The sequence below is a fragment of the Dipteris shenzhenensis genome, chromosome 1 (genome assembly GCF_047967505.1).
Source record: "Dipteris shenzhenensis isolate YYH24624 ecotype China chromosome 1, Dip_SZ_1.0, whole genome shotgun sequence".
Lineage (NCBI taxonomy): Eukaryota > Viridiplantae > Streptophyta > Polypodiopsida > Gleicheniales > Dipteridaceae > Dipteris > Dipteris shenzhenensis.
Genome location: NC_141596.1, coordinates 71,809,895 through 71,832,531, shown reverse-complemented (window position 1 = coordinate 71,832,531; position 22,637 = coordinate 71,809,895). Strand labels below are relative to the sequence as shown.

The window sequence follows — 22,637 nt, the reverse complement described above, 5'->3', positions numbered from 1 at the left end:
GACCTGCAAGTCCCAAATCCTTCATATCAAAGGCCTCATGCAACTTGGCCTTTAATGCATCTAGCTCATAAGTATTCTTGCCAGCCAATAGCATATCATCCACATATAGTGCCAGGATTATCAGGCTATTATCCTTAGCCCTTTTAGTGTAGAGGCACTGATCAATTTCACTCCTTCTAAAACCCTGGGACCGAATGAAAGCATCAAACTTCTGATACCATTCTCTAGGCGCTTGCTTAAGACCATAGAGACTCTTCTTCAGCTTGCAAACTAAATGCTCTTTGCCCTTTTCTTCAAAGCCTTCCGGCTACACTATGTAAATTTCCTCATGCAGATCCCCGTGCAAGAAAGCTTTCTTGACATCCATCTGCATAAGCTCCATATCCTCGGATGCCACTAGTCCAAGCATGCATCTAAGTGTGGTCATCTTCACAACCGGAGAGAATATCTCATCAAAGTCCATACCCTTCTCTTGCTTGAATCCTTTAGTGACCAAACGGGCCTTGTACCTAGGCACATCATCACCTGTGACCTTCATTTTGTAGACCCATTTACATGGCAATGCTTTCTTTCCATGTGGCAAAGAAACCAAGTCCCAAGTCTTATTCTTCATAAGTGAACTCATCTCTGATTGCATAGCATACTCCCACTTGTGTTGATCCTCGCGCATCATAGCCTCTCTGTAGCAAGAAGGCTCCCCGCAATCAGTAAGCATCACATAGTCTACCCCTGGAACAAACTTATCAGGCGGTCTAGACACTCTAGATGATCTTCTCAAGGGCATTTCAACTTGCTGTCCCACCTGCATATTATCCACATTTGGCTCATCATTTCCACCGATAGATGATCCATCATCTACCCTTGATTGTATACCTGTGGGAGTATTTGGTGGTACCATTTCTTGCACATTTGGTGCATGGACAACTTGCTATCTATCAACATATGTAGGTGGATTCACATTCTGGAAAGTGATTCTCCTCATTTCCACATCCCTCATGGGTGCCTTATGCATCTTCCTCATTGAAGACTACATCATGGCTGCGTATAATCTTCTTTGCTTCTGGATCCTAGAGACGATAGCCCATCTCTCCACTTTCACCATAACCTAGAAAGATGCATTTCCTAGACTTAGGTTCTAGCTTCTTTCGAAGCTCTTTTGGCACATGTGCATATGCCTCACACCCAAATATACGCAAATGAGAGTAAGAGGGCTTCTTGCCACTCCATGCCTCTTCAGGAATACCACCATCCAAACTCTTACTAGGTGATCTATTGATCACATGCACTGTAGTCTTCATTGCCTCAGCCCAAAAACCACCAGAAAGACTTGCATTGGAAAGCATGCATTGCAACCTTTCTTGAATGGTACGGTTCATCTTTTCTGCAACTGGATTTTGCTCCGGAGTACGAGGGGATGTGAGCTCCCTCTTAATCCCACGTGTATCACAGAAATGCTGAAAGTCATGAGAGAGATACTCTCCACCATTGTCAGCCCGTAGGCATTTAAGCGTTCTACCTGACTGATTCTCAACCAAGGCCAACCATTTCTGAAATACCTAGAACACATCACTCTTCCGAGCTATAGCATAAGCCCACACTTTCCTAGTTGTGTCATCAATGAATGTCACATAGTATTCAGCCCTGCCTAATGACCGTGTAGGCATGGGACCACATACGTCTAAATGCACCAAATCAAGCTTTTCAAACTCTTCTTTCCCCTTCTTTTATGGGCTGATTTATTCTGCTTCCCATAGAGACAGTGCTCACAAAATTCAAAATCAGAGAAACTCAAATGCGGTACATAACCCAAATGGCATAAGAGTTTCATTCCATTTTGGCTCATGTGCCCCAACCTGCAATGCCACAAAGAAGTGCTTGGCTGCTCGGTTATTGCAACAACATGATCAAATACCCCTAATACATGTAAGGGATACAAAGTCCCACACTTGGCACCCCTAGCCAAAAGCATAGAGCCCTTTTGTATTTTCCAACTCTGAAAGCCAAAAGTGGTGTGAAAACTAGCATCATCTAGCTGACCCACTGAAATAAGACTCTTGGTCAACTTAGGCACATGTTTCAAAATAAATGCAGACTCATTTGCAAAAGAAAACTTTGTCACCTGCTCCGACTATGTCACATGCATAGTCATTTCCAAGATGCACACAACCTGTCTTTCCACTATCATAAGTGGAGAACCATTCCCTATGGGGAGTAACATGGAATGAAGCACCAGAATCCAAAATCCAATCCTGGGAATATGCATCATCTGAAGTGGTAAGCAACTCTGCAGATAAACTAGACATGAAGAGAACGTCATTGTCACTATCATGTGTGACTGCATTGATCTCCTCGATCTTCACTTTTCCTTTGTCCTCCCTTGGACTCTCTTCCTTTTGATTTGCACCCCAATTTGCATTCTTTTTCTTATCCTTTTGCTCTCTTTTCAGCTTGTAGCAATCCTTTTTCATATGGCCCTTCTTGCCACAGTGGTAACACTCAATGTTCCGGACCTTGGATTTGCTACGAGACTTCCCTCTTTCTTGGGACTTCCCCCTGAACTGTGATCTGCCCCTTTGCACATTTAAGGTTGCATCTTGCTTGTTGCCATCCATAGACTTCCGTCTGATCTCCTTGGCCAACAAGCTACCCACAACATCATCAAATTTTAGTACTCCACTAGGTGCAGATTTACTGATAGCTGTATAGAAGGTATCCCATGAGGATGGCAATGAACATAAGAGAAATATTGCCTTAGTCTCCACATCAAAATTCATCTTCTGAGCCGGAAGCTGGCTGAAAATAATATTGAATTCATTCAAGTGAGAAGAATGGAGACCCCTTCCTTCATCTGCAGCTCAAACAACCTCTTCATGAGGTAAAATTTATTAGAGGTAGTTTCCTTCTCATAAGTGGCACACAATTTCTTTCACAAATATTCCGGTCTGCTCATTTACTACTGTGAAATAAACTGACTCTGCAAGATGATGTCTAATAGTAGACTTTGCTAATGCGTCCAACTCATTCCAATCATCCTCAGACATATTTGCAGGCTTAGCTTCAATTTCTGCCAAGGGTTTAAACTGCTTCTTTTGAATAAGCACATCCCTTATTTGTTCTTTCCACAAAGAAAAGTTTGTCCCATCAAACTTTTTAATGCTGAAAATCTCCTTTTCAGACATGGAAGAGGATGCCATGATGCAAATAAAGCAAAATCCCAAATGATAGTGCCTGCAAGAGAGAATCACACCAAATACTAGGTGCACCCAAATGTGTATGCCACAATAGACTGAAATATCACCAAAACTCAAAGCTCAAAGCATCAAAAGATGCAGCTGACTCATGTGAATGTATTATGCATCCATATGAGCAAATCTGGCCCAAAAGAAAATGCCAACTGCAATGGCAATCCAAAATGCCAATAAGTGCCGAATGACTCAAGCATAAACACCATCCACTGGCATATGCATCAATAATATCTCATCCAAGAGAGCATAGCACTATCAGTGCATCACCTGCAATGTGTCAAAGCTGTCCCTCAGCATAAAATAGCATCCATGTGCAAAGCGTCCATAAAAATAGCATCCCACAAGGCAATTTGGGCCTATCAGCCCCCTATCAGCGCATCCAATAAGGACTACAATGCATCCAAATGGCCTATAAATCATCCACTTCAACCAAATGCACACCAGAATGAGCGTACACTGCTCAAACTGCAACCAGAGTGATCTGCATAAGGTATGCTCAAGAAATCATGGTCCCACGGTAATGACCGCTACTGAAAATAGAACCTGAGATGCCTCAAAACATGGGCGCCATTGCATAATCGCACTCAGCAAGAAAATGTGCAAATATCTATCTTCTGTTGGAACTCCAAAATCCCAACCGATGAGTGAGAAATGGGAGTCAACACTTATCCACTAGGTTTCAAAACCTTAGAATGAAAAATGCATAACAGAGAGACGAAATCGAATACACACAGATCTATAACTTTGAAAATGCTCCACCGAATCGTGGAAGAACTGATGCATGGGGGTTTTTGGGCGTCCGAAACGCAATGGGACAGACGGTTTTTGAAACCGTGGTCTCAATCACTAGGTCCAACACACGGGTGAAAAACGTTTTTGGAAACAGAGCTGTTTGTAAACTCCACTGAAGTGCGAATGATGAGCAACATAGAAGTTTTAGGACCTCCTGAGTCCACCGGAACTGACAGATCTACAAATGGTTGCTCCAAACTTGAGTTCCAACACCCAGGCAGAAAAACGCAGAAACTGACACAGTGAGTCAGAAATCCAATGAAATGATCCCAGATTCAAGAGTGAAGGTGTTTCCAAGCTCCTGAAGTGAAGTGGACACCAAAAGCAAGCAATAGTTGCCTCTATAAGTCAATATGGAGTCTCTGTCATCGAACGGAACAGGGAAAAGCTCAAAAAACAACTTTTTCTTTGAAAACACTTAACAGGCTCTCAAAACCACTTCGCAAAACCAAAGTGACTTTTCCAAATGTTCTCCAAGGTCTCTACACACTCGGATGCAAGTAAAGTCACCCACAAAGCTTCCCACAGAGCTTCTCCTTCCTCCCACAGAGCTGCTGAGCTTCAAGCATTCACACACGCTCAGCTAGATCACCCGGGCTCTGATACCAGTTGAGAGTGCTCTCAACAGAAGCAAGAACGGAAGAGGGAGAGAGAGAGATATAGAGCCACACAAGTTTTGGTGGGTGCAAAACCACACTAATCTTCTTTTTCATTCATTTATATATGTGTTTGAGTATTGTACATAGCCAAGGTAAAGGCACAGTGACCTTTAACCCCCACATAAAGAAGGAGCCAGTGTCTCTAGAGGTGTTCCAAGTGTAAATCAAAGAGACCCCCAAAGCGAGGATGACAGGGGGCATGGGAGAGAACTTGAAGGAAATGAAAAGAACATTCACGTGGAGGAAGAAAAGAAAGACCCACAGGCCCCAGGCAACACCACCATCCTTGATGAGAGAAAGTGCACTGAAGAGAAAGAGGCTACTACAAATGAGAGTCAAAAACCTGCAAGAGGTAACAAGTCACCACCTTTATCAATGAAGATCTTCTATCTGAGTCTATAGATTGGCTTAGCACTCATGCTCTGATAGGCTTTCTTCCAGGGCCCAGACCTCCATTAGTTTTCATTGAGAGCTAGGTGAGAACAAACTGGGTAAGGCAAGGCATCAATGTTACCAAATTGAGGTTTTTGAGGAGAGGTTTCTTTGTCTTTCTCTTTGAGTCTCCTAGCATGGCCTCCAAGGCTCTCAACTGTACTCTATGGACTATCAGACACCAACCTCTCTACTTAAAGAAGTGGAAGCAGAACTTCAATCTTGATCCACCTAGGTCCACCATTACCCTTGTGTGGCTTGAGCTCCTAGACCTGCCCCTCTCTCTCTGCAACCAAATTGCCTCCTGTTTGAGTGGGTTGGGAGAGATAGTGGGTGTTGAGAAAGAAAATTTTATGAATCCTAGGGCTAACCCTTAGGTTTGTATCAAAATGGACATTGCTGAGGATCTACCTAGTACCTTGGTAATGGTGAATAGAAATGGTAGTGTATATAGAGAGCAGCCCCTTCTCTATAAAAATCTCCCAAATTTTTGCTTCCTATGTGGACTGGCAAGTCATGCAGTTAAAAATTGCCCATAGAGGAGAGCCAAACCCAAACCCAAGGATCCTCCTACACCTAACAACATCAAACAGATTGAAAGATGGATGCCCAAGGTCCCAGCTACTCCTAAAAAGACCCTTCTTCAGAAGGAAGGCCCTACCAAAGGCTTGCCCTTTCTGGACAAAGGTAAAGGGAAGCTAGATGACTCTCTAGTACTGAACAATACCTTTGATGCCCTGGCAGAGAGTGAGACAGAAGAATGGATTTAAAAAAAATCAGAATATGGATTTGGATTCTCATATAGAGCCAGGCTGGTCAAAAGACTTTGAAGAGGACATCAATAGAGAGGATGAGATGACCTCTTCCAAGATCAGTGAGGAAGACTTAGAAGATGATCAAGACATGTTCACAACTAAAGGATACTGTGGTTCAAGGAAAGACTTTTACTCAAGTGCAAAGCAATAGAAAGCTCTGTCAAGGTAAAAGTGCTTCCCCCCATATTAATAGCCCCAATCCCAGGGCTAGAAAGGGAACCAAAAAGAATGTCAAGTAAACCAATAGCCATCCTCTCCCTCAATGTCAGAGGACTCACTGACCCAAGCAAAGGAGAAGAGTTAGCTTATTGGGGTTGAGAACCAATAATCTTTCCCCTACTTTTCTTACATTATAAGAAGTTAAAGTCTCTGGACCCTCTCTAGAGAATAGACTTATAGCTATTGAGATAAGAGAAGAAAACGGTTCTTCACCCAGAATGAGGAGGGAAAGGGTGGAGTGGCAATTGGGATACTTTCTAATTATTCCCATGGAATCCTAGGGGTTGAACTGGATACACTGCACAGATGGATTATGCTCAAATTCTCTTTACAAGTTCAGTCTTTCAATGTGGTTTTATTGTATGCCCCTAACAGTATACAGGATAGAAAGATCAGCTGGAAATCACTATTGCTTGCAGGTAACAAATGTTTTGTGGTGGGGGATTTTAACATGGTGGAAAACTCCATTGATAGATGGATGGGTAAAGGAACTATAATCAGAGGTAGTGAATTGACTCTTTGGGAGAACCTGAAAGAAGACCTAAGTGTGGGGGTTAAAGGTCACTGTGCCTTAACCCCGGTTATGTACAATACTCAAACACATATATAAATGAATGAAAAAGAAGATTAGGGTGGTTCTGCACCCACCAAACTTGTGTGGCTCTCTATCTCTCTCTCTCCTTCTTCCATTCTTGCTTCCGTTGAGAGCACTCTCAACTGGTATCAGAGCCCGAGTGATCTAGCTGAGCGTGCGTGAATGCTTGAAGCTCAGCAGCTCTGTGACAGGAAGGAGAAGCTCTGTGGGAAGCTTTGTGGGCGACTTTACTTGCATCCGAGGGTGTAGAGACCTTGGAGGAACATTTGGAAAAGTCACTTTGGCTTTGTGAAGTGGTTTTGAGAGCCTTTTAAGAGCTTTCAAAGAAAAAGTCGTTTTTTGAGCTTTTCCCTGTCCCGTTCGATGACAGAGACTCCATATTGACTTGTAGAGGCAACTATTGCTTGCTTTTGGTGTCCACATCACTTCAGGAGCTTGGAAACACCTTCATTCTTGAATCTGGGATCATTTCAGTGGATTTCTGACTCACTGTGTCAGTTCCTGCGTTTTTTTGCCCGGGTGTTGGAACTCAAGTTTGGAGCAACCATTTGCAGATCTGTCAGTTCAGGTGGACTCAGGAGGTCCTAAAACTTCTATGTTGCTCATCATTCGCACTCCGGTGGAGTTTACAAACAGCTCTGTTTTCAAAAACGTTTTTCAGCCCGTGTGTTGGACCCAGTGATTGAGACCACGGTTTCCAAAACCGTTTGTCCCATTGCGTTCCGGACGCCCAAAAACCCCTACCTGTCAGTTCTTGTGCGATTCGGTGGAGGATTTTTAGAGTTATAGATCTCTGTGTATTCGATTTCGTCTCTCTGTTATGCATTTTTCATTCTAAGGTTTTGAAACCTTAGATTTATGCCACATGGCAGTGGATAAGTGTTGACTCCCATTTCTCACTCATCGGTTGGGATTTTGGAGTTTTGGCAGAAGAGAGATATTTGTAGATTTTCTTGTTGAGTCCGATTATGCAATGGCGCCATGTTTTGAGGCATCTCAGGTTCTATTTTCAGTAGCGGTCATTACCGTGGGACTATGATTTCTTGAGCATACCTTATGCAGATCACTCTGGTTGCAGTTTGAGTAGTGTGCGCTCATTCGTGGTGTGCATTTGGTTGAAGTGGATGATTTATAGGCCATTTGGATGCATTGCGGTCCTTGTTGGATGCACTGATAGGCCCAAATTGCCTTGTGGGATGCTATTTTTATGAACGCTTTTTGCACATGGATGCTATTTTAAGCTTAGGGACAGCTTTGACACATTGCAGGTGATGCACTGATAGTGCTATGCTCTCTTGGATGAGATATTATTGATGCATATGCCAGTGGACAGTGTTTATGCTTGAGTCATTTGGCACTTATTGGCATTTTCTTTTGGGCCAGATTTGCTCATATGGATGCATAGTATATGCACATGAGTCAGATGCATCTTTTGATGCTTTGAGCTTTGAATTTTGGTGATATTTCACTCTATTGTGGCATACACATTTGAGTGCACCTGGTATTTGGTGTGATTCTCTCTTGAGGCACTAGCATTTGGGATTTTGTTTCATTTGCATCATGGCATCCTCTTCCACGTCTGAAAAGGAGTTTTTCAGCATTAAAAAGATTGATGGGACAAACTTTTCTTTGTGGAAAGAACAAATAAAGGATGTGCTTATTCAAAAGAAGCAGATTAAACCCTTGGCAGGGATTGAAGCTAAGCCTGCAAATATGTCTGAGGATGATTGGAATGAGTTGGATGCATTAGCAAAGTCTACTATTAGAATTCATCTTGCAGAGTCAGTTTATTTCACAGTAGTAAATGAGCAGACTACGGAAGATTTGTGGAAGAAACTGTGTGCCACTTATGAGAAGGAAACCGCCTCTAATAAAGTTTACCTCATGAAGAGGTTGTTTGAGCTGCAGATGAAGGAAGGGGTCTCCATTGCTTCTCACTTGAATGAATTCAATATTATTTTCAGCCAACTTCAGGCTCAGAAAATGAATTTTGATGCGGAGACTAAGGCAATATTTCTCTTATGTTCATTGCCATCCTCATGGGATACCTTCCGTACAGCTGTCAGTAACTCTGCACCTGGTGGAGTACTGAAATTTGATGATGTTGTGGGTAGCTTGTTGGCCGAGGAGATTAGACGGAAGTCTATGGATGGCAACAAGCAGGATGCAGCCTTAAATGTGCAAAGGGGTAGATCACAGTTCAGGGGGAAGTCCCAAGAAAGAGGGAAGTCTCGTAGCAAATCCACTAGGGCACGGGACATTGAGTGTTACCATTGTGGCAAGAAGGGCCATATGAAAAAGGATTGCTACAAGTTGAAAAGAGAGCAAAAGAATAAGAAAAAGAATGCAAATTGGGGTGCAAATCAAAAGGAAGAAAGTCCAAGGGAAGACAAAGCAAAAGTGAAGATCGAGGAGATCAATGCAGTCACACATGATAGTGACAATGATGTTCTCTTCATGTCTAGTTTATCTGCAGAGTTGCTTACCACTTCAGATGATGCATATTCCCAGGATTGGATTTTGGATTCTGGTGCTTCATTCCATGTTACTCCCCATAGGGAATGGTTCTCCACTTATGATAGTGGAAAGACAGGTTGTGTGCATCTTGGAAATGACTATGCATGTGACATAGTGGGAGTAGGTGACATAAAGTTTTCTTTTGCAAATGGGTCTGCATTTGTTTTGAAACATGTGAGACATGTGCCTAAGCTGACCAAGAGTCTTATTTCAGTGGGTCAGCTAGATGATGCTGGTTTTCACACCACTTTTGGCTTTCAAAGTTTGAAAATTCAGAAGGGCTCTATGCTTTTGGCTCGGGGTGCCAAGTGTGGGACTTTGTATCCCTTACATGTATCAGGGGTATTTGATCATGTTGTTGCAATAACCGAGCAGCCAAGCACTTCTTTGTGGCATTGCAGGTTGGGGCACATGAGCCAGAATGGAATGAAACTCTTATGCCGTTTGGGTTATGTACCGCATTTGAGTTTCTCTGATTTTGAATTTTGTGAGCATTGTCTCTCTGGGAAGCAGACTAAATCAGCCCATAAAAGAAGGGGAAAGAAAGAGTTTGAAATGCTTGATTTGGTGCATTCAGACATATGTGGTCCCATGCCTACACAGTCATTAGGCGGGGCTGAATACTATGTGACATTCATTGATGATGCAACTAGGAAAGTGTGGGCTTATGCTATAGCTCGGAAGAGTGATGTGTTCCAGGTCTTTCAGAAATGGCTGGCCTTGGTTGAGAATCAGTTAGGTAGAATGCTTAAATGCCTACGGACTAACAATGGTGGAGAGTATCTCTCTCATGACTTTCAGCATTTCTGTGATACACGTGGGATTAAGAGGGAGCTCACATCCCCTCGTACTCCAGAGCAAAATCCAGTTGCAGAAAAGATGAACCGTACCATTCAAGAAAGGTTGCAATGCATGCTTTCCAATGCAAGTCTTTCTGGTGGTTTTTGGGCTGAGGCAATGAAAACTGCAGTGCATGTGATCAATAGATCACCTAGTAAGAGTTTGGATGGTGGTATTCCTGAAGAGGCATGGAGTGGCAAGAAGCCCTCTTACTCTCATTTGCATATATTTGGGTGTGAGGCATATGCACATGTGCCAAAAGAGCTTCGAAAGAAGCTAGATCCTAAGTCTAGGAAATGCATCTTTCTGGGTTATGGTGAAAGTGGAGAGATGGGCTATCGTCTCTGGGATCCAGAAGCAAAGAAGATCATACGCAGCCATGATGTGGTCTTCAATGAGAAGAAGATGCATAAGGCACCCATGAGGGATGTGGAAATGAGGAGAATCACTTTCCAGGATGTGAATCCACCTGCATATGTTGATAGACAGCAAGCTGTCCATGCACCAAATGTGCAAGAAATGGTACAACCAAGTACTCCCACAGGTATACAATCAAGGGTAGATGATGGATCATCTATTGGTGGAAATGATGAGCCAAATGTGGCTGATATGCAAGTGGGACAGCAAGCTGAAATGCCCTTGAGAAGATCATCTAGAGTGTCTAGACCGCCTGATAGGTTTGTTCCAGGGGTAGACTATGTGATGCTTACTGATTGCGGGGAGCCTTCTTGCTACAAAGAGGCTATGATGCGTGAGGATCAACGCAAGTGGGAGTATGCTATGCAATCAGAGATGAGTTCACTTATGAAGAATAAGACTTGGGACTTGGTTTCTTTGCCACATGGAAAGAAAGCATTGCCATGTAAATGGGTCTACAAAATGAAGGTCACAGGTGATGATGTGCCTAGGTACAAGGCCCGTTTGGTTGCTAAAGGGTTCAAGCAAGAGAAGGGTGTGGACTTTGATGAGATATTCTCTCCGGTTGAGAAGATGACCACACTTAGATGCATGCTTGGACTAGTGGCATCAGAGGATATGGAGCTTATGCAGATGGATGTCAAGACAGCTTTCTTGCATGGGGATGTGCATGAGGAAATTTACATGGTGCAGCTGGAAGGCTTTGAAGAAAAGGGCAAAGAGCATTTAGTTTGCAAGCTGAAGAAGAGTCTCTATGGTCTTAAGCAAGCGCCTAGAGAATGGTATCAGAAGTTTGATGCTTTCATTCGGTCCCAGGGTTTTAGAAGGAGTGAAATTGATCACTGCCTCTATACTAAAAGGGCTAAGGATAATAGCTTGATAATCTTGGCACTATATGTGGATGATATGCTATTGGCTAGCAAGAATACTTATGAGCTAGATGCATTAAAGGCCAAGTTGCATGAGGCCTTTGATATGAAGGATTTGGGACTTGCAGGTCATATTCTTGGTATGCGCATCACGCGTGATCGGAGTAGGAAACTCCTTTGGCTTTCACAAAAAGAGTATGTTACAAAAGTATTGCAGCATTTCAATATGGAGGGGGGGAAGGCAGTGAGTACTCCATTGCCTCCATATGTGAAACTGAGTCATACAGATAGTCCCAAATCAGATGAGGAAAGGGCCATGATGGCCAAGGTTCCTTATGCATCAGCAGTTGGGAGTCTTATGTATGCTATGATAGCTACTAGACCAGACATTGCATTTGCAGTGGGAGTTGTTAGCCGGTATATGGCTAATCCAGGAAAGAGGCATTGGGAGGCAGTTAAGTGCATCATGAGGTACATGAAGGGTACCAAGGAGATGTGCGTTTGCTTCGGTAAAGGAGACATGCGTGTACTTGGGTACATAGATTCAGACTATGCAGGGCATGTGGATAGTAGGAGATCCACTTCTGGTTATGTTTTCACCTTTGCAGGTGGTGCAGTGTCGTGGATGTCTCGCGCACAGAAGTGCATTGCTTTGTCTACCACAGAAGCTGAGTATGTTGCAGTTACAGAGGGTTGCAAGGAGGCTATATGGCTTGATCGGCTAGTGGGAGATTTGGGGATTCATACAGGTGTACTGACATTGCATAGTGATTCCATGAGTGCTATTCAGCTAGCACGGAATCCGGTCTTTCATGCAAAGACCAAACACATTGAGGTCAGGTACCATTTCATCAGGGAGGTACTTGAGGACAAGCGCATAGAGCTTATCAAGGTTCATACAGATGATAACCCTGCAGATATGGTGACGAAGAGTCTACCTAGTCATCAGTTTGAGTATTGTCGTGTATTGATGGGCATTGGATAGTATGCTCACTAGTTATTCTCCCTTAAAGGCACATTGTCCTTTAAGTGGGAGGTTGTGGGGTTAAAGGTCACTGTGCCTTAACCCCGGTTATGTACAATACTCAAACACATATATAAATGAACGAAAAAGAAGATTAGGGTGGTTCTGCACCCACCAAACTTGTGTGGCTCTCTATCTCTCTCTCTCCTTCTTCCGTTCTTACTTCCGTTGAGAGCACTCTCACTAAGCCTTGTGGACATGGGTATGAAAGGTGCTTTTACTTGGTCCAATAGTCAAGTTGGAGCCAACAAAAGAGAGGCTAGATTGGATAGGACCTATGCCTCTCAACAGCTAGTAAGGCAGGCTAGTTTTCTTAAGACTCAGGTCTTCTCTTCTCTTTTTCTCTTTGACCACAAGCCAATCCTCCTCAAATGTGACTTTGGCCTAGGACAAAAAATCACCTCCTGGTTTAAGGCTGATCCTAAATTCTTTGACCTTAAAAGTGTCCAAGAAGGGGTTAAAATAATTTGGCTGATGGCCTTCACTAATTCTATCTTAGTCAGTGACTCCTGGTGTATAGCTATTGAATAGACCTAAAGACTACTCAGAAAAGCAAGAAAAGACAGAGCCAAAATAAGGGCTAAGAGAATGGACAGCATTCAGGACATGATTGTTTCCTTGGAGAGCTTAGCCAGATAGGGGGATGCACATGCCCAGGTTGACTTGGTTGGGAAAAGAAATGAACTCAAAATTCAAGAATAGATTTTGCTTAATGACTCCAAAGTATACTTTAGGGATTGGTGGGCTAGTAAAGGTGAGAGACCTACCAAAGAATACTTCAAGCTTATTAGAAGGAAAAAATCTAATGAAGAGATTCCCCTCCTTAGAAAAGTTGACAATTCTCTTGCTTCTTCTACTGAGGGGAATATTGATCTCATTCATCTCCACTTCCAGAACTTGCTATCCTCCACTATACAAGTAGATGCTAAAGTGACCAAGGCTAGAGAACTATGCAAGGATGATAGAAAGAACATTGTTTATAGTTTTGATAACAAATACCTTGAAAAACCTCTGTCTATTGATGAACTCTTTGAGGCTATCAAGGTATTGGCAGATGGCAAAACACTAGGAGAAGATGGATTGCCAATTGAATTCTATAAAAAATATTGGTCCACTGTTGGTCCTTATCTCCTACTGTTATGGCAAGAGAGTGTCAATAATTGGAATTTGCCTACTCATATTAATGGGGGAGTTATCAAATTAATTCCCAACGAGGGGGATAAGCAAGAGTTAAGAAACTGGAGGCCACTCACTATTCTTAACTGCAGCTACAAGATCTTTGCTAAAGCCCTTGCTCTGAGAGTAAAGAATAGAATGGCCAAGTGGATACTTCCAAAATAGAAAGGCTTCATAAAGGGCAAACATCTTCTTGAAGCCATCATTAATGTCTAGGAGGGATGTGAGTATGCCAGGGAAACAAAGCAGGACATATGTTTTTTGAAGGTTGACTTGATAAAGCATATGATAGACTTGAGTGGGACTTCATCATCCAGACTCTGGCTGATATGGGCCTTGGCCCTCTGTTCATCTCATATATCAAACTGCTTCTCACCAATGCTTCAACAAAAGATCTATGTCAATGGTGTTATGAGTCAACCCTTTGTCCTTAAAAGATCTATAAGATAGGGTTGCCCTTTTGCTCCTTTACTATTTGCAATTTCTGCAGACTCACTAGGGTGGCTACTTCAACATCAAAGTCAAGAAGGAAATGTGAAAGGCATTGAGTTGCCCTCTGGCAAACACCTTATTTGCCAACATTTTGTTGATGACACAAATTTAACCCTCAAGAATGAGACTCAGGTTATAAAAAATGGTATGGAGTCCTTAGAGATCTTTTGTAAAGCTTCTGGATCCAAAATCAACCACTCCAAAACTGGATATGCAACTCTCAAAGGGGATGAGCAGGATTTCTTGGAAGAGATGGGCTGTCAGAGAATCAAACATGGTACTGTCTTCAGATTATTGGGTATCCCCATGGGGTTTGACATTTCCCTCAAACAGAGATGAGACTAGTTCTTGAACAGATTTCAAAGCAAGATTGAGAAATGGAGAGGTTCCAGGCTAGTCTAGCTGGAAGGAGAATAGTTCTCAACCATTGCATACACCCAATTGTCATTTTCTACCTCACTTCTTGGTTCCCTTCTAGAACTGGAATTGATAGGTTCATTAGAATTTGCAGATCCTTTCTTTGGGGGGGCAAGATAGCCAAGGTTAGATGGGATTTTTGTATCAAACCCAAGTAGGAAGGAGGCTTAGGTGATAAATATAGAGCAGGCTTCTTTGAAACTATCCTCAACCTAGATAATTAAAGCAATCTTCCATCCTCTTGAGGATTGGGCTCAAATCCTTCTAAGGAATGTCAGCTCCCTAAGACCTCTGAGAGCTCCCAAGTGGAAAAAGTACCCTATGCTGTCAGCTATATGTAACCCTGAACCCTGCAAAGCTTAAGGCAGCAGTCAGCTTTGGCTCTCACTATGGACAGTAGTCTTTGAAGGAATTAAAAGCCAAATTGTCTTCTCTGGCAAAGGAGCTTTTATGACATTAGATTCAATCTGGGTCTTTGTTATCTTCAAGGAGGCTATTCTCTCTGAGGAAGACTTTGATAAGGCTACTGTACTCTTCAAAAAAGGACTACAATGTTGGGGTCAGCTTTGGAACAAAGCTGAGCTAAGATGAAAAACTTGGATTGAGATTAGGAGGGAGTTCAGTTTAAACAACCAATGCCAGATACTAGTTTTGAACATAATTCACCTCTGGGAGGTTAGCAATGGAAAGGTGGATCATTCTTGGTTTACAGTAGACAGTTCAGTTGGGTTGAGAGTACTTCTTTCTTCCCTATCCCCACTCTAGCCATAAATATAGGGGATCTCTGCATTGTCCTTATTTCTAGGTGGAAACTGCAGGACTCTAAGGGCAAATGGAAACTCAGATTCTGCTCCATTTGGTCAAGCTCAATCCTTGACAAAATGTTTGCCTTGCTTTGGCTAATAATGCATAAAGCTGTGTGGACTAACAATAGAGGACTGAGAATTGGAAAGGGAAATGGCAAATGCATGAGGCGCCCCTCTATAAATGAAGATATCTTCCACCTCTTTGTTGCATGTCCTATTGCTAGAAGATGTGGAAAATTGTATAATTTGAAACAGGGGAGCCAATAAATTGGAAGGCCATACTACTAAGTGATGCTTCAAGGACAAAACAAGAGATATGGGCACCTATCAGAGCACATGCACTGTGGTTTATTTGGATAACCAGAAATAATTTTCAGTTTAATCAAATTGAGTTGCACGCTGACTTACTTTTTCTCAATTGGTTGCATAGGACCAAAGGAAAATTATAGAGATGATAAACCAATTCAGAACTGATGCTGCCCTCTTTAATGCTAATGTGCAAGACCATGTTCAAAGATGCTTTGGGATGGACAACACTACCCCCTTTGAAATCCCTCTTGAATTAATTGGTTCTCTTAAACAGGTCCCCCCTTCAACTATAGAGAAGGAACCAGTGTCACACAGTGAAGCCCATGTTGCTGCTGCCACAGATGACTCTGACAATTCTAGTGATTCAAATGACTTCAACTACTATGACTACTTTACTAATGATGGCACATATGATACAGATGATTCATATGTACCTCTCTTCTAATTCTGTTGCTGCTATGACAAACTCAGAAGCCCTCAAGCTCGTGAGTGTCTATCATAAATGTTTTGTTAAAGAAACTTCTTCCCATGGAGGCTGGCTTGTTCTATGCTAAAGAACATGTACTGTGCATATTGCTGATGATATAATATAATACAAACTTTTTTCTGCCCCCCCAAGAAAAACCTTCTTCTCACCACTTACGATAATTTTTTTCCATTTTTGCTGGTTCCAAAGACACTAAAGGACGGGTCTAATAGAGAAGTCTCGAATTCCACCACCCAAGCTAGTTGTTTTGACACTAGAATCCATCTCAATCATCATAATCTTCATAGGAAGACTAACTTTGAGAGACTTTTTGTTTGCCATCCTTCGAATTTTACATTGACGGTCGAACTTCGGCGCGAATCGTACGTTGGGATGGATTTCTAAACGTTGAACGCTTGCTCCGTCATCATCATTAGCTGCAGGATCTAACTTATCCCGACAATGGCTCGTCACCTCAACATCGAACAGGATCTAAGGACAAGAGAAATGAAAGCAGGAATCTTTGAGCTCGCTTGGAAATGAAGCAAATCCCATTATTCCTTTAGAGGATCCTTCGGCAGAGATGATAACGACCTATCCAAGAGATTCAGGTCATACATTTGACGCAAACGCAACGGAACCATGCAGCACTATCGTCGCTCAGGTGCATGGCCCAGGGTTTTGTCGTAGCGGAGATCCGCAAGCTCATCTGCGCAGGCAATTGAGCCCTCACTCTCCGAAGGCTTGCCCTGAGGAGGTGGTGGACGAATGGTCGCGTTCAGGTACTTCCGTTCTTTATTAGTCCATTCGAAATTGAATAAAACCACACGACGACACCGGATAAAGCCTGTTCTTATTTTACCGATCAGGGGAAAAAGATTTTCGCTTCTAACAATTAGTTTTCGTTGTGATCAGGTTTTGCAGGTAGGCCAGGGACCAAGGGTTTATGGAAGGAGTACTTCATGGATCCCTCCCAGATGTGGGACGACCGAGAGAGGAAAGTAAGCGTGCGACGAGTCTGAACTGATTGATTTGCACAGGGTAAATCTGTAGACTGGCTATTCTGACGAGTCTCTTTGTGAATCGTCACAACAGAAAAACTCAAGCTCTGCAGATTTCGAACAAAAGATTACGAAGGGGTCGTTATGGATAGACAGCAGGTATAGTTCAGGTTTGGCTGAAGACATGCTTGAGAAAAAGCCCATAGAATCCACCGGACAGGCCCAAGTCCGTGTCTTGGTGGAGGAGAGTGGCAAGGCTGGAGTAAAGGTCAATGCGTCTAAAGCTCAAGAACTGCACCATAAGAGTGGCTGGGAAACCCTCAGCATAGAGGAGGCTCTGACGTCTATGGAACTAATGCCCCAGCCCCTCTTAGGTCAGAACCTTACATGCATCTTGCATAAGTGCAGAGCAGCAAAGGTCCTAGCGTATACCAAACGTTTGTATGAGTATGTGTGCAAAAATGGGCTGGAAGGTCATAGATATCTTGGGAATTACCTCATCCCAATGTTGGCCCAAGTTGGAAGGATGTGCGATGCTCAGCAGGTTTTTAACAAGTTGGTTGACCGGAATGTGCATTCTTGGAATTCTTTAATGAAGGGTTATATTGAATTTGGGGATTCAAAAAATGCCCTCAACCTCTACCAGAAAATGCAAGAGGATCCTGTACCCCCTAGCAATTATACCTTTGTGACTGTACTGAAAGCTTGTGCTAGGCTGCAAGATGCAGAAAGAGGCCAAGAAATCCATGCCGAGATAGCCAGAAATGAGCTGGAAAAAGATATTTTTGTTGGCAGCAGCTTGGTGGATATGTATGCCAAATGTGGCTTGCTTTCAGAAGCACAGGAAGCATTTGACAAGCTGCAAGTTCGGGATGTAGTCTCATGGACTGCACTGATGGCAGGATATGCTGAACATGGGCTTGGTGAGGAAGCTCTGAACTGTCTGGAACAGATGCAACTGGAGGGCCTCTGTCCAAATGCTGTCACGTTTGTTTGCAGCTTGAAAGCTTGTGGCAGCATAGGAGCTATAGACAAGGGCCGAGATATATATGCCGAGATAGCCAGAAAGGGGCTGGAAAGAGAGATTTTTATCGGCAGCACTGTGGTAGATGTGTATGCCAAATGTGGCTTGCTTGCAGAGGCACAGGAAACGTTTGACAAGCTGCCAGTTTGGGATGTAGTCTCATGGACTGCACTGATGGCAGGATATGCAGAGCATGGACTTGCTGAGGAAGCTTTATACTGTCTTGAACAGATGCAACTGGAGGGTTTCTCTCCAAATGCTGTCACATTTGTTTCCAGCTTGAAAGCTTCTAGCAGCATAGGAGCCATAGACAAGGGCCGAGAAATACACGCTGAGATAGCCCGAAAAGGGCTGGAAAGGGATCTTTTTCTTGCCAGCATTTTGGTTGATATGTATGCCAAATGTGGCTCGCTTGTAGAAGCACGGGAAGCGTTTGACAAGCTACCAGTTCGAGACGTATTCGCATGGACTGCACTCATGGCAGGATATGCAGAGCATGGGCTTGCTGAGGAAGTTCTGAACTGTCTCGAACAGATGCAACTGGAGGGTCTCTCTCCAGACGCTGTTACATTTGCTAGCAGCTTGAAAGCTTGTGGCAGCATAAGAGCCATAGACAAGGCCCGAGGAATACATGCCGAGATAGCCAGAAAGGGGCTGGAAAAATATCTTCTTGTTGGCAATACCTTGGTGGATATGTATGCTAAATGTGGCTTGCTTGCAGAAGCACACGAAACCTTTTACAAGCTGTCAGTTCAAGATGTAGTTTCGTGGAATGCACTGATTGCAGGATATGCCGAGCAGGGGCTTGGTGAGGAAGCACTAAACTGTCTTGTGCAGATGCAACTGGAGGGTCTCTCACCAGATGCTGTCACGTTCATTTGCAGCCTGAAAGCTTGTGGCAGCATAGGAGCCATGGACGAGGGCCGAGAAATACATACTGAGACAGCAAGAAAGGGGCTGGAAAGAGATCTTGTTGTTGGTAGCACCTTGGTGGATATGTATGCCAAATGTGGCTCGGTTGCAGAAGCACAAGAAGTATTTGACAAGCTGCTACTTCGAGACGTAGTCTCGTGGAACTCACTGATTGCAGGATATGCAGATCAGGGGCTTGGTGAGGAAGCGCTGAATTGTTGTGAACAGATGCAATTTGAAGGTCTCTCTCCAGATGGTATCACGTTTGTTTGCTGCTTGAAAGCGTGTGGCACCCTAGGAGCCATGGACAAGGGCCAAGAAATACATGCCGAGATAGCCAGAAAGGGGCTGGAAAGAGATCTTGTTGTTGGCAGCACCTTGGTGGATATGTATGCAAAATGTAGCTCGCTTGCAGAAGCATGGGAAGCATTCGACAAGCTTCCGGTTCGAAATGAGGTCTCGTGGAATGCACTCATGGCAGGATATGCCCAGCAAGGAGATAGTGAAATTGTGTTCCATCTGCTTGAGAGAATGAGAAGAGAAGGGATAAAGCCAAATGGGGTCACTTTCTGTGTTCTTCTTACATTGTGCAGTCACGTGGGTCGAGTGGATAAGGGCCAGAATTACTTTGAGGCCATGATCAGTGACTATGGCATCACTCCAACTATTGAGCACCACATTGGCATGGTAGATCTTCTTGGCCGGGCAGGCCAATTATATGAGGCAGTAGCGATGGTGAAGAAGATGCCCTTCCATCCTAATCTTGTGGTGTGGCTTGTAGTGTTGGGTGCTTGTCAAAAGTGGGGTAATGTGGAGCTTGGAAGACTGGCATTTGAACACGCAGTGCAATTGGATGAAAAGGATGCTGCATCTTATGTCTTGATGGCTAACATCTATGCAGATGCTCACATGAAGGAGGAAGAGAAGAAGGTGGAGGCAATGAGAGTGAGAAAGTTTGGATGAAGCCGGGACAGGGTCAGCAAAAGTGGGATTGTGCATTCATTTTTGGTGGGTGATACAAGACATTCCCAAAGCAAAAATACATATGCGAGGATAAGCTAGAAAGCCCAGATTTGCATTTATCTGTAAGATGATATTGTGGGCACATTAGTGGCTGGCTACATGTGTGTCCTAATCATGCACATAAATGGACAGCCAAACATATTGTCAAGAATCTCCGGGTTTGAAATGGCTGTCCGGTGCGTGTATTCTAAAGTGGTATAATGGGATGTCCCACATGTATAGATTTAGTGTAAAAAGAACATTGGGGCTCTCCAAGTTAGGGTTATGTATATTCCCTTGTATCTTATTAGTTCATTCAAAGAAGTGTACATTTAGTGATCCTGGACTCTTGTGGTCTCTCTCCCCTCTCCAACACTCTCTCCCTACTCTTAACATGGTATTAGAGCCAATAGTGCTCATAAAGCTCAAGTGAGCTATGGTTGTTTTGCCTTAGAGAACTTATGAAGGTCTTGTGAGCGTGTTTTCTCCAGTCTTGCGTAGCAAAGGAGTGTTGTAGCTTTGCAGGCTACTATTGCCTTGCCTTGTGTTGAACCTTTGTTACTGCGTTTTCAAAATGACCTTTATGGTGTTTCTTCATCCTTTCTCAAAGGATATTCAGTTGTGAAGGCCTTTGTTGCCTTTGTGTTTTCCAGCCATAGCTGTTGTACCAGGTGACAAACTTTTTTCTGAGAGCGAGTGTGGTTTGGTTCAACATATCAGCTTCCATCCACAGCTTGGAATTGTACAACGCGACCCCGTTCCAGCGTAGTTCCCACTTATGTATCTCAGTCTGGTAGTGCCATATTGAGTTTCGAACGCCTTTTCTGGCATAGATCCATAGCGTCTTCAGTTTATGCATTCAAGTTTGTTCCTGCTGCTTGCATCTAGAGCATTAGTTATTGTGTTACACGTACAAGCTTATTCCGACTGTTTGTTTCCTTGAGCATAGTTAGCATTCAATCTATATATATATTAGCATTCGATGGTTGGCTATTTCCAATCGATTTCATCAACATTCTATTTTCTGAATCCATCACTCAGCGGTTTTGATGCTTCATTGTTAACATCTAGATCATGGTCGCCTTCTTCTGGTGTATCTCAGGTATCAAGATTTTTCAAACTCTGTCTTTATGAACCTGATATATCTTCTTTGTTCCGCTTTCCTCCCCGCATACTTTTGGAGTTGTTCTGAGTTTATATGTCATTTTCTGTAGCTGCACAATTTCTGAGTTAGCTCATCATCACATACGTTCTCTATTTGATGATGTCATTTCTGTCTGGTGGACACAGTTTCCTTGTCATCACACGCCCATATGTCCCTCAAAAACTCTGGATGTTTCTCTGTGACGTTTCCATCAACAGACGTACATCATTCCATCATCATCCTGCTTGATTCCAATTGTTAGGATCAGTTATCACTGATACGTAATGCAGAGCAGTCATGCACAATTACTTGCATTATGTTGAATGCAGGATGCTGGATTTTGACTAATAGATAGGCAGTTCTATGACATCCAGAACACATCATCAAGGCCAGCCACCAGTACACTGTTATCAGTTACTGACCTCGGTAGATTCACCCTTGGATTCATTTTCCCCACGCTCTTGTGCTTCAGAGTTTGATGATTATGCAATGTTTTTCTGGTTGCTTCTGCTCAGTCCATAGTTGACTTCCTTTATCAACACTGCTAGTTATACTGTTACATTGAAATTTTAATATATCAGCACAGTCCTGACATACTACATAGTGTTTTCATTTGATTCCAGGAGGCAACTCACTTCTATTCATGCAGACATCAGCCAGGAGGTTTGCCAACCAGCTGCCACAAGTCATACCAGCCTTCCATACAGGACAAGGAGAATGATATCTGCTTTATTATCCCTTACCTTCTTCTTCATCCCCACTCACAACGTATGAAGGGGGAAATATGTACTGATAAGTTGCTCACAGGTAAAGGTTTTGTTCCATTGGCATTACATTGGCTTTCTTTGTCAAAATTTTCTTTTTAACTGAATTTTCCTCTTGCATATGGCAGTTGTAATGTAACTCCTCTTATGTACCTGGATGCTAATCCTCAGATTAGTGGACTTAATCCAGCAGGGTTAGAGGCCCCTGGGATTAAGGAAGCAAGCTAACAGTGGCAAGGCTATTGTGTTGGCATTCAATGTGCACACACCACTGGATGGTCTGGTCTAGATCTCGAGCCTAGACTCCTGCCTTCCACATGACAGATCACGATATGTTGCGCCAATGGTTCCTTGGGAACTGTTCTGGTGGTATGGGACACCAGAGCTATGGGCATAGGCTTCTTGGAGTCTAATCTCTAGCCCACGTGCAGGTGGTGGCTGGGAGGTGAGTCATCTGCTGATTTCTATTTTGTTTTGCTGATTTTGTTTCGACTGTGTCTAGAATTAGATCCTAGTGGGGATTCAATAGTGGGTATCAGAGCAGCCGTCAACAGAGAGGGATTGTTGCAAGGTATGCAGTTCAATGATGCCAGGGATGTGCTCTGGTACTGCGGGTGTTTCTGCAGACTGACTGTGTCATGAGGTAAGCATGATGTAGGGAACTGTTCACAGTAAATTTTGTAAGGAAACCCCAAAGGGG

At 43.3% G+C, this 22,637-nt stretch overlaps 1 protein-coding gene across 2 annotated transcripts; it reads left to right on the top strand.

Moving 5' to 3' along the window:
• The first annotated feature begins 16,453 nt into the window (after positions 1 to 16,453).
• Positions 16,454 to 21,889, top strand: LOC147906330 (pentatricopeptide repeat-containing protein At4g39530-like). Of its 2 annotated transcripts, XM_087378092.1 has the most exons (4): positions 16,454 to 16,872; positions 17,006 to 17,091; positions 17,186 to 20,035; positions 21,797 to 21,889. In XM_087378092.1, exons 1-3 carry the CDS (start codon positions 16,674 to 16,676, stop codon positions 19,988 to 19,990), a joined length of 3,090 nt encoding a protein of 1,029 aa, XP_087234218.1. In that variant the 5' UTR covers positions 16,454 to 16,673; the 3' UTR covers positions 19,991 to 20,035; positions 21,797 to 21,889. The 2 variants fall into 2 exon arrangements, with proteins under 2 accessions (XP_087234218.1, XP_087234210.1); XM_087378084.1 differs by lacking the exon at positions 21,797 to 21,889 and having other exon boundaries at positions 17,186 to 20,219.
• The last annotated feature ends 748 nt before the right edge of the window (positions 21,890 to 22,637 follow it).